General features: G+C 41.9%; 1 protein-coding gene across 4 annotated transcripts in view; it reads right to left on the bottom strand.

Annotated features, from left to right (window-relative positions):
- Positions 1–14,747, bottom strand: part of wdr33 (WD repeat domain 33) — a 59,649-nt gene that overhangs the window by 3,083 nt on the left and 41,819 nt on the right. Inside the window, exons 9-22 of one of the 4 annotated variants that reach the window (XM_058990045.1) lie at positions 14,332–14,486; positions 13,941–14,019; positions 13,209–13,319; positions 13,012–13,106; positions 11,334–11,420; positions 11,073–11,212; positions 10,193–10,345; positions 8,791–9,660; positions 8,465–8,537; positions 5,705–5,869; positions 3,214–3,589; positions 2,226–2,342; positions 1,158–1,339; positions 55–150 (exon numbers count right to left, since the gene is read on the bottom strand). In XM_058990045.1, coding sequence (XP_058846028.1) covers positions 55–150; positions 1,158–1,339; positions 2,226–2,342; positions 3,214–3,589; positions 5,705–5,869; positions 8,465–8,537; positions 8,791–9,660; positions 10,193–10,345; positions 11,073–11,212; positions 11,334–11,420; positions 13,012–13,106; positions 13,209–13,319; positions 13,941–14,019; positions 14,332–14,486 — 2,699 coding nt within the window. The remainder of the gene's footprint in view (positions 1–54; positions 151–1,157; positions 1,340–2,225; positions 2,343–3,213; positions 3,590–5,704; positions 5,870–8,464; positions 8,538–8,790; positions 9,661–10,192; positions 10,346–11,072; positions 11,213–11,333; positions 11,421–13,011; positions 13,107–13,208; positions 13,320–13,940; positions 14,020–14,331; positions 14,487–14,747) is intronic. The other 3 variants (XM_058990046.1, XM_058990047.1, XM_034039753.3) reach the window with 3 other exon arrangements.

The raw sequence follows: 14,747 nt of genomic DNA, 5'->3' as shown, positions 1-14,747 counted from the left end.
CTGAGACAGGGTTACACATTTCACACGTGAGAATGAAAGCTTGCCCACTCTTACCCTGATCTCGTGTTCCTTCCCAGGATTCAGGTTTGCGCCCCCCTTCGAAATGAGGCGGGAACTCATCTGGAGTAGGAAGCAGACCCTTTCGCCCTCCTGCAAAGAAAGTCAGACCAGGGTTTCATCAATCCACCTATTGCCATGCCAAATTAATGGTTTTATTTTCAGTCACCGTAAAATAAAGTTTAGTTGTGCCATCTATGGCTTACATATCTTTACTTCTTGGGAGTGTTTTTTACTTTTGTTTTACAATAAAACTTCTGGTCTCTACAGTACATGTTCCAGTTTTGTTGCTACGGCCTCGGTAGATAGTGATTCCTGCTGAGGATTTATTTAGGCTGCTGGAGACAGCCCTGTAACACACACTTATGAGATCAATACCGAGTTTATTAGTTTATTTACATTAGATCATGTAAAAGGCACCATTTTATCCCCTCGCTATATCAGCAGGTGTGCTTTCCCTTAACAGCCCTACATTATGTTTTGTCTGACTACACAAATGAAACACCAATGTTTTATTTTATACTGCACAAGAAAGTTACAGTAAAGAATGTGTTTATTATTAATCTAAAACGAATTGAATGGGATGTTTTCCTTGCTCATTTATCTATGTAACCAATGTGTTATCTGAACAACCCACAATAATCTCATGTTGTGTGCAATGCTTAGAAAATACAAGCAGCAGCCCCATTCCAGGTACTTGGAGACACACAACACTATATATTTTAAAAAGGTACAGGGGTGTTATTTTAACAGTTTCTGGAGGTTTCTGGACAGTCAGATTGACCATTTTACAGGAATAATTAGGATAATGAAATTACTGTTACGAATACCCTCTCTGATTTTACTACAATTTTAAGCGCAGCACAGAAACCAAACAAATTGAACAGTTGGAAATGAAGTGGAGATAGACGTAGGGCAGAAGGAAGGAGACACCACTTCACACAGAGTGGTGAGGGTACAAAATGGGATACCTCGTCATATTGTTGAGGCAGAATTACTTGGATCCAACTTGACAAAGTTTTTAGATCAATCACCTCCTAGCAAGTTAGTACATTTTTTATGACTGAATCTGTCTTCAAGAGTATGCCGCCCTCTCTCACCTCCTCTTTGTGTTCCACGGCCACGCCCTCTTCCTCCAGTATCCCAACCCCTTCCTTTCTCCTCCTCGAAATCCTTGCCAACAAACTCCTCCGAGTAGCCCCGCCCACCTCGACCCTCCTGTCGAGAGGCTCCTCCTCTGTGGAACCTGCCGGGAAACAGGCCTGCTTTACTCACGTCAGACCTGGATTTCACATTAGAATTAGTTTTCAAATCAAATTCCTAGTCAAATATTCAGTAAATGCACATATGTAGGAGTAACAGATTAATTCATACATAGATTTATAGGATAGCGTTATGTACACATTTACAAAATCAGGTCCATATATCATGCTATATTGCCTAAATGATTTCATTTTTAAATGAGTATGCCACCAATGTTAAATACTTGATTAATGGCTTTCCATATTTTAGCTTTTGATAAAGCAATTTAGCTTTCCCTTCCGACATTTTCTCCCCCCCCCCCCCATATTTAAACTTTTTTTTAAATTAAACTGAGATTCCTAATGCATCAATAGAAAAAGCTTGTTGAAACAGATTCTTTATACCATTAACATTTTCAGAACATTTCTTACCAGTTTAATGTCCTATTATGTCATTGTTTATTGTGGTTTCTGCTTAGATCATCATGAACCAGGCTTACTAACTCTTCCAGAGATACAATGTACCTGTAAGGCTGAATGACAGTGGTGAGACTGACCAGCAGTTGAGAGTCTCCCTCGGATCGGCAGTCGCACGACGAGAGACTAGAAGTCGCCCTTGGTAATGGCCATGTGATTGAAGTTTAATGCTGAATTTTTTAAGTGACCTGTTTTTAGAAATGACCACTAGGGGTTTGCCATTGTAATTCTGGCCCCTGTGTGTATTCATTGTAAATAATGATGCAAGCAAAAACACCAATAGATAACACAATACAGTATACTATTAAACAGGTACAACATGAAATATTTAAAAAACGTAGACAATATGAAGCGTATCTTTAAAAGGTCCAAAACAGACCATGTCTTACTGTCAAGAGTATAAAAATGTGACAAACAAAAGCATGAAGAACGCAGGAGGGAGTCACTCACGATTCATCAGCTTGCTCGTGCTCAAACTCCTGGCTGTGCCGCCCGGGCCTCTGCTGCTCTCTCGGTCGCTGCTGCTGCGGGTCAAATTCCTCATCGGGTGCCTCATAATTATCAAACCTGCACAGAACAGAGAGAGTACAGTAACAGGGCTGGGCCAGACTGTCAGCCTCATCTCAACTCAAATTGGATGAGATTGTAGCAGCCAAAAGTGCATATCACTGCTCTACCTGCTCTGTGGAGCTGCAGAGGAGATTCAATCTCCAATACTGTCCTGGTCTGGAACTACAGAGACCCCCATGCTGTACAGTGCGTGGTCTTTGAGTAGACAGAATAGCTGCTCAAAGAGTCGCACACTCTCTGCCCTACCCTGTGGACTGACAGTACTGGAGAGTGCTCCTAGTCCCTAACCTTTCATAAGAACTAACCCAGATGAGGTAGAGAGAAAGTTGCATTGCCTAAAACCACAAGTCAGCTACTTCCCACTGGCACTGAACTTAGCTACCAGAAATACTGAACAACAAGTATTTCAGCAATATACACCCCCCGCCATGGCTGTAAATTGTAAATTAGTGTTATCAGCTTGTACAGAATAGCATAGAAGATGAAATGGAAATGAACAGTTTAATGAAAACTGAATAAGTGTTATATTTAAGATCAATATGGCATTAGATAAACACATGAGTTGTTAGTATCATTGTATATTAACATTACTGATTTACAGTATGTGGAATAACTTCTTGTGTTCAAGATGTAAACATGTGTGACACAGACAGATGGATGTACAGACAGTGAGTCATCTCCATATATCCCAAAATAATGTTAATACCAAGTTTCTTTGCAACAGGATAAGCAGTTTTCCAGAAATATGGAAAAATGTATGACATATGTTTGTACATACAACTGCCTCCACTGTATCCCTGTTGTGGGGGGTTTCACCACCTGCAGGAGATCATTAGAAGCAGTGTGTAAATCAGCTCTATTGTCTTACCTTTCTTCTCTGCGGCCCCTGTATCGTGGATCCTCGCTGTCACGTGGAAACCTCTCTTCAGAGTGTCGTCGCCCCTCCCAGCCACCTTGGGGGCCCCCTCTGTGGTGGCCCCGTCCATCCCCATCACGGAACTCTTGGTTCTGTCCACGCTGGGGCTGCTGCTGCGTGGGCTGCTGCCGCCAGCCCTCCCCTCCCTGCGGGTGGAACCGCTCATCCGGACCCTCAAATTCAGCGGCTGGGCCTCGACGGCCGTCACGGGACTCCCCCCAATAAGAGGCTCCCCTCTCCGAGCCCTGGTCCGGACCCATACCCCCTTCGGGACCCCGTCGATCCGGAGGACCGCCCATGTGGTGGTTTGGGGGGCCGCGAGCGTCTCCTGAAACACACACGAGAATTAGAGCTGCATTCTATTCCTTCACTGTCAGTGTCTTTAAATACATAGAAAACACTCAAATCAATTATCGAAGCTTCTGACACAGACATTAGATTATTAAGGATGAACATCACATCAGGAAAGCAACACAAACACATTCATTTCGTTAAAAAATATTTATATGTTTTGATTCACATTTCCGAGCGAGCTCTGACTGTTACTTATAGATCAACATTTTATAGCTTGTTTGGAAACTTTGGTTTTGCATCACAAGACATGTCCAGTACTGTACTGTCCACATTATGGATGTTGCCACAAGTGATCTTTTCATGCTTTCCAGCTAGGCATTGCAGATTCTGCAGGCATGTGTTTGAGATGGCTGTATTTGCTGTAGGTTGAACCCTCGACTGATCAGAAGTTAGGAAAACAGGTCCAAAAAGTGCTTTTTGAAGAGGGGGTGACTATCTATCCAGGGATACCAAAATACTTAGTAAGCAAGCAGTAAGTGGGATAAAACAGGGTAACCTGTCTCCAAGCACCACAAGCCTGCTGGGGTGGTTGAAAACTTTTTTTCAGTCACTGTATTTATATGTGTGAGGGGTTTTCTTATGGATTCCACTTTGGCACAGTAATACAATATTCATTTATACAAAGATAATGTTAAGCACCCGTATCAGGTATTCATCCCATATTCATTAACTTCTTACTTGCTGCACGGTTTACATCTGACCAATGCATAATTTGAGTTTACTTTACCTGGCAGTGAGATCCGAGGGACACATTATTTTATGCAAAAGGTCACATTCATTAGTGTGTACTTTTCTTGAGATGGAAATGAACATGAATAGATAAAAGTCGTCAAAGACTTTCCTTGGCCATTATTCTGAAGGAAACCAGTTGTAGGGTATATACAATATATATAGGGCTTTTGATTTTCGGTTTTAACTGCTAAACACCGAACCCCCCCCCCCCCCCCCCCCCCCCCCCCTACAAATAAAATGTAATTGATGTATACCTATCAAACACCGGAAAAACACTGAAAATGGCTACTCAATTCACTTTGACTTCACCCCTTTCCAGTGAAAAAAGGAAATACAAATAATAATAATAATAATAAATTCCCAGTGCAGTTAGTTATGCAGTGTACCTCCTTCCTGACTTGTATCTAGTATTGATTCTTTCTGAATACTTTAAACCCGCCACAACTACCGAGTGTCTGCAAATTCCTACATTTCTATTGGTGACTCTGCAGACAGGGAGTATTATACATGCTTGCAAGATTTAAAACAAGAATACAATTTAATACAGGGAGGATTTACACGCGTGTGGGATTTAAAACAGAATTGTAAATTGTGGCAAAATGTTAAACGCCTAGACACACAAAATCCCCAGAAGAATATGCCTGTTACCATAAAGATTTTGTTGTGGAAGACAGCAAAGGAAAGAAGGTACAAATGTGCAAGTACTGTCGAGTTACTACACATATTGTGACAAAAAAATAAAAAAAAGGCCAAGAATGTTGGAAAGTAACCAAAATCATACATAACGCGAAAATAGTTAAAAATAAACACTGAAAAACAGAAGCCCTAAATATACAGTACCTTAACATTTTCAATTCAGGACAAGCCTATATTTTCAACAGATTTCAATTTATGAACAAAAAGATTTAATGCTGATAACAAAACAGTTACGCACCGACGAATGTCACAGTTAGCTAACAGGCCACACCATAACAATGCATTACTTGCATCTCAGCATTTGATCTGTGCTGACTGGAGCACTGCTTTACAATCCCCCCGGCAGCACATCTGCCATGAGCTTGCGGTCTACATTTCAGCACGCTTCTCTGTACCACAAACTGAATGCACCGATCATCTATCCCTGATTCTCAAGATAAAAACAGCAGCCCAGGTTTTCCATCCATTTTAAATATGAACCAGAGACACAACCACTGAAACTAGATAGTGTATGGTGTTTATTCTGTGCAACATGCCATAAAATGATCTTTCATACGCAAGATCACAATTCTGGACTGATGCTAAGTGGCAAGGACTGCTAGCATGTAAACCAGGCCTATGGGGTTTTCCCCCTATCCCTGCTCTGTCCCTGACTGGATACCTGGCTGTCCTGGGGGCTGCTGGATAGGCGAAGAGCCCCCCATGTTGTTGGGCCCTGGCTGCCGACTGTTCCCCATTCCTTGGTGTGGCTGGAACGTCATTCCGCCCTGGGCGGGGCAAGGGGCCCCAAACAAGGGTCCGGGGGCGGGGCCTAGCAAACCATCACCTGTCAATCAAACACACAGCTGCAGGTTCACACTCCTATTCTTCACTTGATTCCCTTGCTTTGAATAACCAGAGCCCCAATAATGGACAGCGATACCCAAGAGAACCCCACACCCTATTAAACTCTGCTAGTAATTTGTACCCTGTGATCAAGTGTGAAACCTGATACCCTGAGCCCAAACAATAATCAAGGATCTTTGGTGTAGTACGGGCTTCCATGCATTGGAAGGTATGTCAACTGATTCATGATTTCCAATAGAAGACAGTTTCCCAATATTCACCTGATTTACACAGTGATCAGTGATACCCAACAGTAGAGAGTTACCTGATAAAATACCATGGGCCATGCTCACAAAGAAGTCTACAGCATTTGTTTTGTAAAAGTAAAAACAAACTACTAACTCTACACAACTTGGATGTAGGAACTCCTTAATTATCATAGCATTTTTTTTTCTTTTTAGAAAAAAAACCCCTGGTGTTTGAATATGGACCCTGGTTTGGAGTATGGAACCCAAAAGTAGTGAGTTACCCATTAGATTGCAGAACCCAGTAACCCCCTAAACACCTGGTTCACACTGTGGTGCCCAGGGTGTGATTTGACAGGGGGGGATTTCTCTGGCTCTGCTTTATGTACCTCAGGTTCTGCGCTTTTAATTGTCATCCCCGGCAGGGAAAATATATTTTGCACTTACAATGTCTTTCTGCTGGAAAATGTAATTTATACAGATGATATTCATACCCAAATACGTTTACGCTGCATCTCATGCAGTGTATTGCCTCGCTGGGTCTCAGCTCCTCTATGGACTGTATTTACAACATATAGTTGTGTTTCTCAGCACTTTCGACCACACACACACCGGGAACAAGCGAATACAGTGACGAGTAACAGGGAAGACTGCCAGTACATTGACATCACTGCCGTTCTGCTCAAACTGATCTTTCTATCAGGTTCTTCAAAGTGCTTGGAGAAACACAACCCTTCCTGCTGAAAAAATCGATCAGCATTGAATCTTTTAAAAAAGCAGTCAGTTAGAAAAATTAAGAGGAGCAACCAGAAATCAACAGCAGATTTAAAAAAAAAAAAATTGTAGGACAGGAAAGAAGTCATTTGTATTGGTTACTCTGTGTTTGAAATGTGTGTCTACACCTTTAAAATTAGTTTGAATTAAAGCACGTTTGCACTTTGACAATTAGGGTTCCTGTATATTGATTGGGGCTTGAATTTTATGTAAGGAATACAGGAAGTGAGGATGAGAGAGAAACGTGAGTGAGACTGCCAGCAAGACTGAACAGCTACACTATCCCTTTCCCTCTGTACATCTCTTAATGTGTGCTCTCCCAATAAAGGCTTTTGAACGCAGTTATTGCACATCAACAATTAATACCCTAGCCTTACACAATCTTCTGAAAGGAATTAGTTATCAGAAGCCACCTTAGAAGAACAGCTACCCGTTGTTTCTGTTGGGACTGGATAAGTTTAGCAGCAGTTGTAACAAATATTAGAGTGGTTGAACTGTCTTACTGCAAGTCAGGGCTGTTTCGTTCGTTCCATGCTCAATTATTCTTGAGGTAAAAATACACTTCCTACAGGAGTAAGTTATCAAGGAGGTTATGTGCAATTACATGTACCGAGTGCTTTAAAAAAAAAATATATATATATATATACTGTATATATAAGCGTACGTTGTTATTGCCTTGAAGTTAGAGAATAATAATAAAAAATAACAAAAATGTAAATGACAATAACTGCATTTGCAGTTGTCACATGAGTGATGTATCAACGTCTTTACTATAGGCTTGCCAACTGTGTGTTGTATTTTATCCCCCCCTACTGGAAATGTGACAAATCACACCCTGGTGGTACCCAATAGTAGGCTGCTACCTGAAAACACCTGGTCTGGATTGTGAAACCCAGTTGTGTAATAAACACATTACAGTTTGGAACACAATAGTAACCGTTTACCTAATAATAAATGGTTGAGAGTGTGAAACTTACTGCAAAAACATATTATAAAAAAGACTGGAATGTCAGAAGTTGGGGGCAGTTTGTATCCCAGATCATTCATCATTTGTATTAAAGTCACTTGTGCAAAGAAACCACCAAGAGATATTTTATGTTAAAACCAATGAAAACACCTTTAAAAAAGGTTTGAATTTTTTCTGTTTTTTGTATGACAAAGTGCACCACCCTTCAGAAACATTGACACCACAATTTATACCTTTACACTTATTCCCTCCATACAAGACACCATAACATGCAGGGTCCCCTTTACAAATGTACACCCTGAAGTAGATTCCCATTGGTGCTACAAGGCAAGTGTAAGGCTGTGTATGAAGAAACGTTTAAATGGTTCTGGCTAGGAGATGTGACAATGAAACAAAGAACTTACCAATTCCATTGTACAAGATAAAAACAAAACAGAGAAAAAAAGGCTTGGATAGTGTCAGAAACCAACAGGGTTAGGGTCAATTCCTGTTTTTCAATTCCAATTTTAAATCAGTTCCCAATTCCTTTGAAGGAATTGGAATTGATATTTTAGAGACATAAAATTCTGAATATTATCTATGTAGCCAAATGGAGTGGAATGACTGTTACCTTTGCTGTTGGGACCTGGTCCCTGCTGCACCAATCCAGACATCAATGGAGGCGGCCCTTGATTCTGTCCTCCCTGGAGAACACACACAGACTTCAACTGAACATTTCATTTTTAGAAACAACATTTCGTAGCTTTGTTACTTGCTAATCTTTTTTGTAATCTGTGTTTTATTTTACTGCCTAATGTGACACCTAAACAAAGAAATACATTTAAATGCAGTTCTGTAAAGAAAAAGTGTCACAGCCAACAAACTGTACCAGAATGTTCCGTTTGTTGCAGGACAACCCTTAACGTTCACAAATGCTCAGAAGATAGCGCCACTTACCTGGTTGAATGGTGGTCTAGGCCCTTCACCCAACAGGGGTGGCTTGCCTTGCTGCATGAACGGGGGTGGCCCCTGCATGGTGCCAGGTCCTTGCATGTTTCCCTGCCCCGGCATGTGCCCAGGACCCTGCATATTCCCAGGCCCATGCATGCCCCCAGGTACCTGCATGTTGCTGTGTCCATGCGGGCCTTGGGGCACCCTGGAGGGGTTCTGCTGTCCCTGTGGCCCAATAGGAGGAGGCCCCATCATTGCCCCTTGCATTGGTGGCCCAGGGTGGCCTCTCATGTCCTGTGGTGGAGGGTGGCCCATCATGCCTCCCTGTGTTGGAGGCATTCTCATGTCCTGGGGGCCCATCATGCCTCCTTGGGGATGGGGTCCCTGATTGTTTTGTGGCCCCATTCCACGGGGTGGGGGACCCATCATGCCTCCTGGGGGTCCCTGCATTCCCCCCGGAGGCAGTCCAGGCATCCCTCTCGGTCCAGGGGGCATGCCAGGAGGCCCGTGCATCCCCTTGCCAGGCATCCCTGGTGGCCCCTGATGCCCCATGTGCCCTTGAGGGCCTGGGTGCCTCTGCATGCCCTGAGGCCCATGCATGTCCTGGGGCCCCATGAAGCCCTGTGGACCTGGGGGGCCCTGGTGGTGCTGGGGTCCGGGAGGGCCCATTTGTCCCTGGGGAATGAAAGGTCCCTGTGGGCCAGTGGGACCCATAGGAGGCATGTTGGGGGGCATCTGCTGAGGCGGGAGTGATGGCTGGAAGCCTTGTAGAGGAGTGGGCATGGGCCCTTGACCTGGGAAGGGGGGCATGGCACCCTGTGGGGGGGGAGGCCCCTGCTCCGATTGCTTTTGTGCCATCCGTTCAATCTTCATTTGCTAGAGAGAGAGAGAGAGAGAGAGAGAGAGAGAGAGAATGGGAGAAAGAGAGAAAAGAATGATGGAAGTAAATAAGCAAGTCATTCTTGTATGTTTTTGGTGTGTTAAAAATAACAAATGATTCTCAAAAGACTAAATATGTTATAGATATGAAAAGTAAAATCTGTGTTATTATTGACATATTTTGTATGAGCCTACCTGTTTTAACAGTAATTGCCTTCAGAATAGATTTGGTCAAGATAACTTTGTATATCCATTTTAAAAGAGCACATATTTTAGGTACGAAGTGCAGACAACAGCAGCAAAAATGATTTTTCAGAAGAGGTGCACAGGACAACATGCTTTTGAGTATTCAGCTTACTCTGTTGATGAGAATCTACCACTGTATTATTACTTTTGCCTTCTGCTGAGACTAGTATTGTTACTAGCATGTCATGCTTCCCCCATTACAAGACTGGGAAAGCAGGCTCTGAGGTCCCATGCACGCACCTCCCTCAAGCATCATGCATTGCTCAGCTGTGAATGCCACTACCTCTAAGAGTAGCGGGTTGGTGTACTGTAGGGCTGCCATTTCTTGCTCAATCTCAGCTTGCGTTTTCTTTTTCAAGTCTACCTTCTTCTCGTCCTTCCTCTCTTTCGGGACCTCCCCGGGGGGCAGCGCTGGCACCTTGTTCTCTGCCCAGGCCTACAGGAGACAGGTAAGAGGAGCTTAGAGATATCAACAGGCAGGTAGGCAGACAAAATGTGTCACACAGATATGCACACAATATTAAACAGCCAATCTGGATGCGGTACATCCAGTTCGACAGCTATAACATCTCAGTCCATTACAATCCTAAACAATCCTAAGCTCTTTTGCATTTAAACATTAACTATAAACAACAAGTTAATTTATTAAAAGAACAAAAAGCTTCAAATGTCATCTTAAGATGTTTGCCATCATCAGGAGCTCTGGGTTCTGAAGCTCCAATAACATTTCCCTCGATATCCAGCTTTACCTGGCTTTGAACTACCTTTGAGCTTGACTGGAGAATTCTAACTGCCTAGCCCTGAACAGACTTTCTCATTGCATTCAAACCATGTGATCTTTCAACTCTGCTGGCCCAACCGACTCCACCTAGAGAGGGTGAGTAGGCAGCCAAGTTGAAAGGCCATTTTCTCACATGACTTGAATGGAAGTGTTTTCAGTCCTAGGCAATTTCCCAGACAAGCTCAAAAGACAAAAGAAAAATGATAACTCAATATTCAATCAAAAGAACCCAGACCCATTCACATAACACAATTTCAAACATCAAAAAGGCATTGGTGAACAAAGAAATACCAATTAAGGGAAGATATCCAAAGATATCTAGTGGTGGATATTTTTTATACAGGGGTCAAGCTGGGAGTTCAGACAGCACGTTGGGCGTTACCTGTTGGAACTGTGCTGGGATGGGCTTGGCGTAGGGCACTTTCTTCTGAGGAACTTTCTTCAGATCTTTCAGCATCATCTCCTCCATCCCCCAGTCCAGACCGGGGATCGTCATCTCCACTTCATCCAGCTCCTCCTTACCTACAAAGACACACAGTTTATCAAGGACCTCCTGTAACTGACTGGAAAGCCAGCTGAAAAGCAACTCACATCTATCCCACTCCAATACCCAGCACAACGCCCACTCTGATGGGTTTCTTACCAGTCTGCTCTTGTTCCATGGCCATCTTCAACTGCTCTGGGATCCCCATTCCTGGGATGGCAGCCATACTGTTGGGCTCAATGTCATCTACAGGTAACAGAGAAGGGGATGAAAGACTGGAGCATAAACAAGGTTGCAAAACACTTCAGTTATGCGTGTAACACATTGTGTAACTGTAATGAATATAAGTAAATGATTCTCCACTAATTAATATGAAAGTCAGAGAGGTTAGCTAAAGGAAAATACCTCTTAACCACTCCGGGTTATCAACAAAGAGCCACTAAACATCATAACATTAAAAATATGAAGATCTCCAATGGTTTATGTAATATTACCAGTTTAAATACTGCAGTGGGGGTAGGATGCTTAAAAACTACCACAGACAAAGTCTCAGAGGCAGCGAGTACCTTTTATTTATTTTTTTTATTTTTTTGGCAATGGAAAGTAATCCAGATTTAAAATAATTACCTGGGGCCAGTTTTTCAAAATCTGTAATCTGTTTCAAAGTCTGGATCAAAATGATCTGGATTTTGTAATCCTATATTTTGTGATCGAGATTACTTTTATCTGGATTGTTTAGTTCCGTTTTTTCAGAAAATGTCACTGCTGGATTACATTTATCCAGATTACAAATAATCACGATTACGAAATCCGTTTTTTGAAGTAGTTCTTAATAGTTTATAGCCCAAATAGGCCATTATTTATGATATAGCCCAACAAATAAATATGACTGTGATAATTATGAGTATTAATACACAGGTTTATTTATTTATGTTTTATAGAACAAAAAAAAACAACCCTACAATTCATCCTGTCTAATGACACTTTATGCCAATCCCACTACAGCGGCGCAGAAGCATTTCAACAATACCCATGCTAAAACATGCACAATAGAATGCATCAACATGGTGCTTAAGAGGCGATTCGTTTGTCTGAAATACCTGCGTATGGAACCGCTACGAGCACACAACATAATTCTAGCCTGCACTGTTTTGCACACTATCACTATCAAACCGCAATGTACCAGCCAATGAAGGTGAGTATTTAAGTGCCGAGCTGCCGGAGCCTCAGGCAGGACACCATGATGCCCCTTTAGCAGAACCACAAGAGGATGGACTTGCTGGATGTGAGGGATGCCATTGTAAAGAACTTTATTTCTACACAGCACACACACGTTTAATTTTTTTAAATTATTTTTTCTTTTTATAAAAGCTATACCACTAATTGTGTTTTTTACAAAACTTAAATATGTGAAACGTGTATTATAATACTCTATCTGGACATAAAGTGTGTGTTTTCTATCAAAATTCAAACTAAATATCTATGTTCTAGGATTATTTAAAGGTGAAATCGATCGCAGTAGGATAAAACCCTGATATTTTGTATAAAAGTAATCCTGATCTCCTCTTTAAATTCTGAAAAACCAGATTACAGCATTTAAATTGTGATTAAAAGTACGATTGGATTATCAAAGCGAAATCCGGATCACAGTAATCCCAATTGCATGTTGACGTTTTGAAAAACCCAATTTCACAATATAATCTTGATCAAATTCGGATTATTAAGGTTTTGAAAAACCGGCCTCAGGTCCTGGTTAATACAAAACCTCGCACAACCACCAGAAGCTGGGTTTAAGTTTCATTACCATTAGGTTTATGAACCACACTTCTGGACTTACCATACTCCACCCCGTCTTCTGACATTCCCGATAAGAGGTTCAGGTTATATCGGTCCCTCATTTTATCCCCGGGGCGATTTCTAGTCCAGAATTTACTGGCAAACAAGAGAGACGTGGTGTTAAATCACAACAGATGCAGCACCGCTCCTAACTCACCGACAGGTGTTGACCCCATGTTTTCAGGGATGTGTACCTACCTAGTGTGGTCGTTGGAGCCAGAACAAAGGATGTGACCCAGTGGGTGCCAGGCTAAGCTCCAAATCATCCCTTCATGGGCCATCTCCATGCCCCCCACCTCCTTTTCAACACTGCAACACAAGCACATAATGACCAGTCAATCTCACATACCACTAGCAGGGAGAAGTTCATGGCTTTTTTTGGAGAATCTTGTATCTATCACTGTTTACCCAATACAAATAAAACACAAGAGACTGGTCTGTTTTGGATTGCATAGAAGCACACTTTGATGTTGTAGTATCCACTCATTTCCCAAGCATTACTGCTTAAAGAGTGAGAAAGAGCATCTCAGTCACATACAAATCATGTGCTATGACTGTAAAATGCAAATTACAAACATTGGTAATATAAGTTATTATGTACAGTTGGGCCTGTCTTTTTTTATTTATTTATTTTTAAAATTTGGAATCGCCAATTCTTTTTTTTCTCCCTAATTTGGAAAGCCCAATTATTATTTTTTTTAAATAATATACAATAATATGATCACCATGACCTACATCCACACACTGTACATATAAAAATATAAGTACGTCAAAAATGTAACCCCCCAGATTCTGATACTCAGTAACTTGTGCTAAAAATGGCTTACCACTTTTCACCCGTTCTCTAGATATCTATAAATGCAAGTGTGAAACGTGTTCTTTGTGACTAGTAAAGGTAGGGTGGGAGAGTTATTCAAGGGCTTCTCTTACCCCGTGTGCCAGAAGAGCAGGGACCCATCAGAGCCTCCGCTGGCAAAGAGGCCCTCATGTACCGGGTGCCAGGCCACGGCTGGGATGCACCATACAGAAGAGCAGCAACAGGGAGGGAAAAAGACACTCTTTACAGTCATGGCACAGTACAAGACACATATCACAGATGCTGTCAAATAATGAGATTACTGGTTAGATTACTGGTAAATATAAATACAACCAAAACGATTTTTAAACAATTAGAAGGAAACTTATTAAAATAATTCATCAATTATTTTCTAAGTGTGATGAAAAAATGACTTTCAATTGCAAGCGTATTCATTCTTTACTATTTAAATCTTTCCAGGTATCAGATCGTTTTGAGCCTACCCCATTGCCCTCACCCCCTGACCTGTAGCCTCCTTCTTGTGCCCCCGGAAGACCTGTAGCTCCTCCTTCAGGTTGCGCACATCAAATAGCTTACACAGGTGGTCACGTGATGCAGTGAGCAGCCAATTACCATTCAAATTCCACTTCACCTCCATGACGGTGTTCTTATGGGCGTGTCTGTGAAATGGGACAAGACGGAGACACTGACAACATGTACTTTTATACCCGTCCAGAAGAACTTGAAAACCTTCAGAACAGATGCATATTAAAAATGTAAAAGAGGAGTGCTTACAGTGACTGTGTAGCTAACAGAAAAAAACATGACATAACTCAGTATGACTGAGCGAGTACTTTTCATCTTAAATGTTTTGGATGCACATTGTGAGAGTGCATTATCTTTGCTGATGGTACAATTCTAACAAAAAATACTAATTTAAT

The sequence above is a fragment of the Acipenser ruthenus genome, chromosome 17 (genome assembly GCF_902713425.1).
Source record: "Acipenser ruthenus chromosome 17, fAciRut3.2 maternal haplotype, whole genome shotgun sequence".
Classification (NCBI taxonomy): Eukaryota; Metazoa; Chordata; class Actinopteri; order Acipenseriformes; family Acipenseridae; genus Acipenser; species Acipenser ruthenus.
This window is presented reverse-complemented; position numbering and strand designations above follow the sequence as displayed.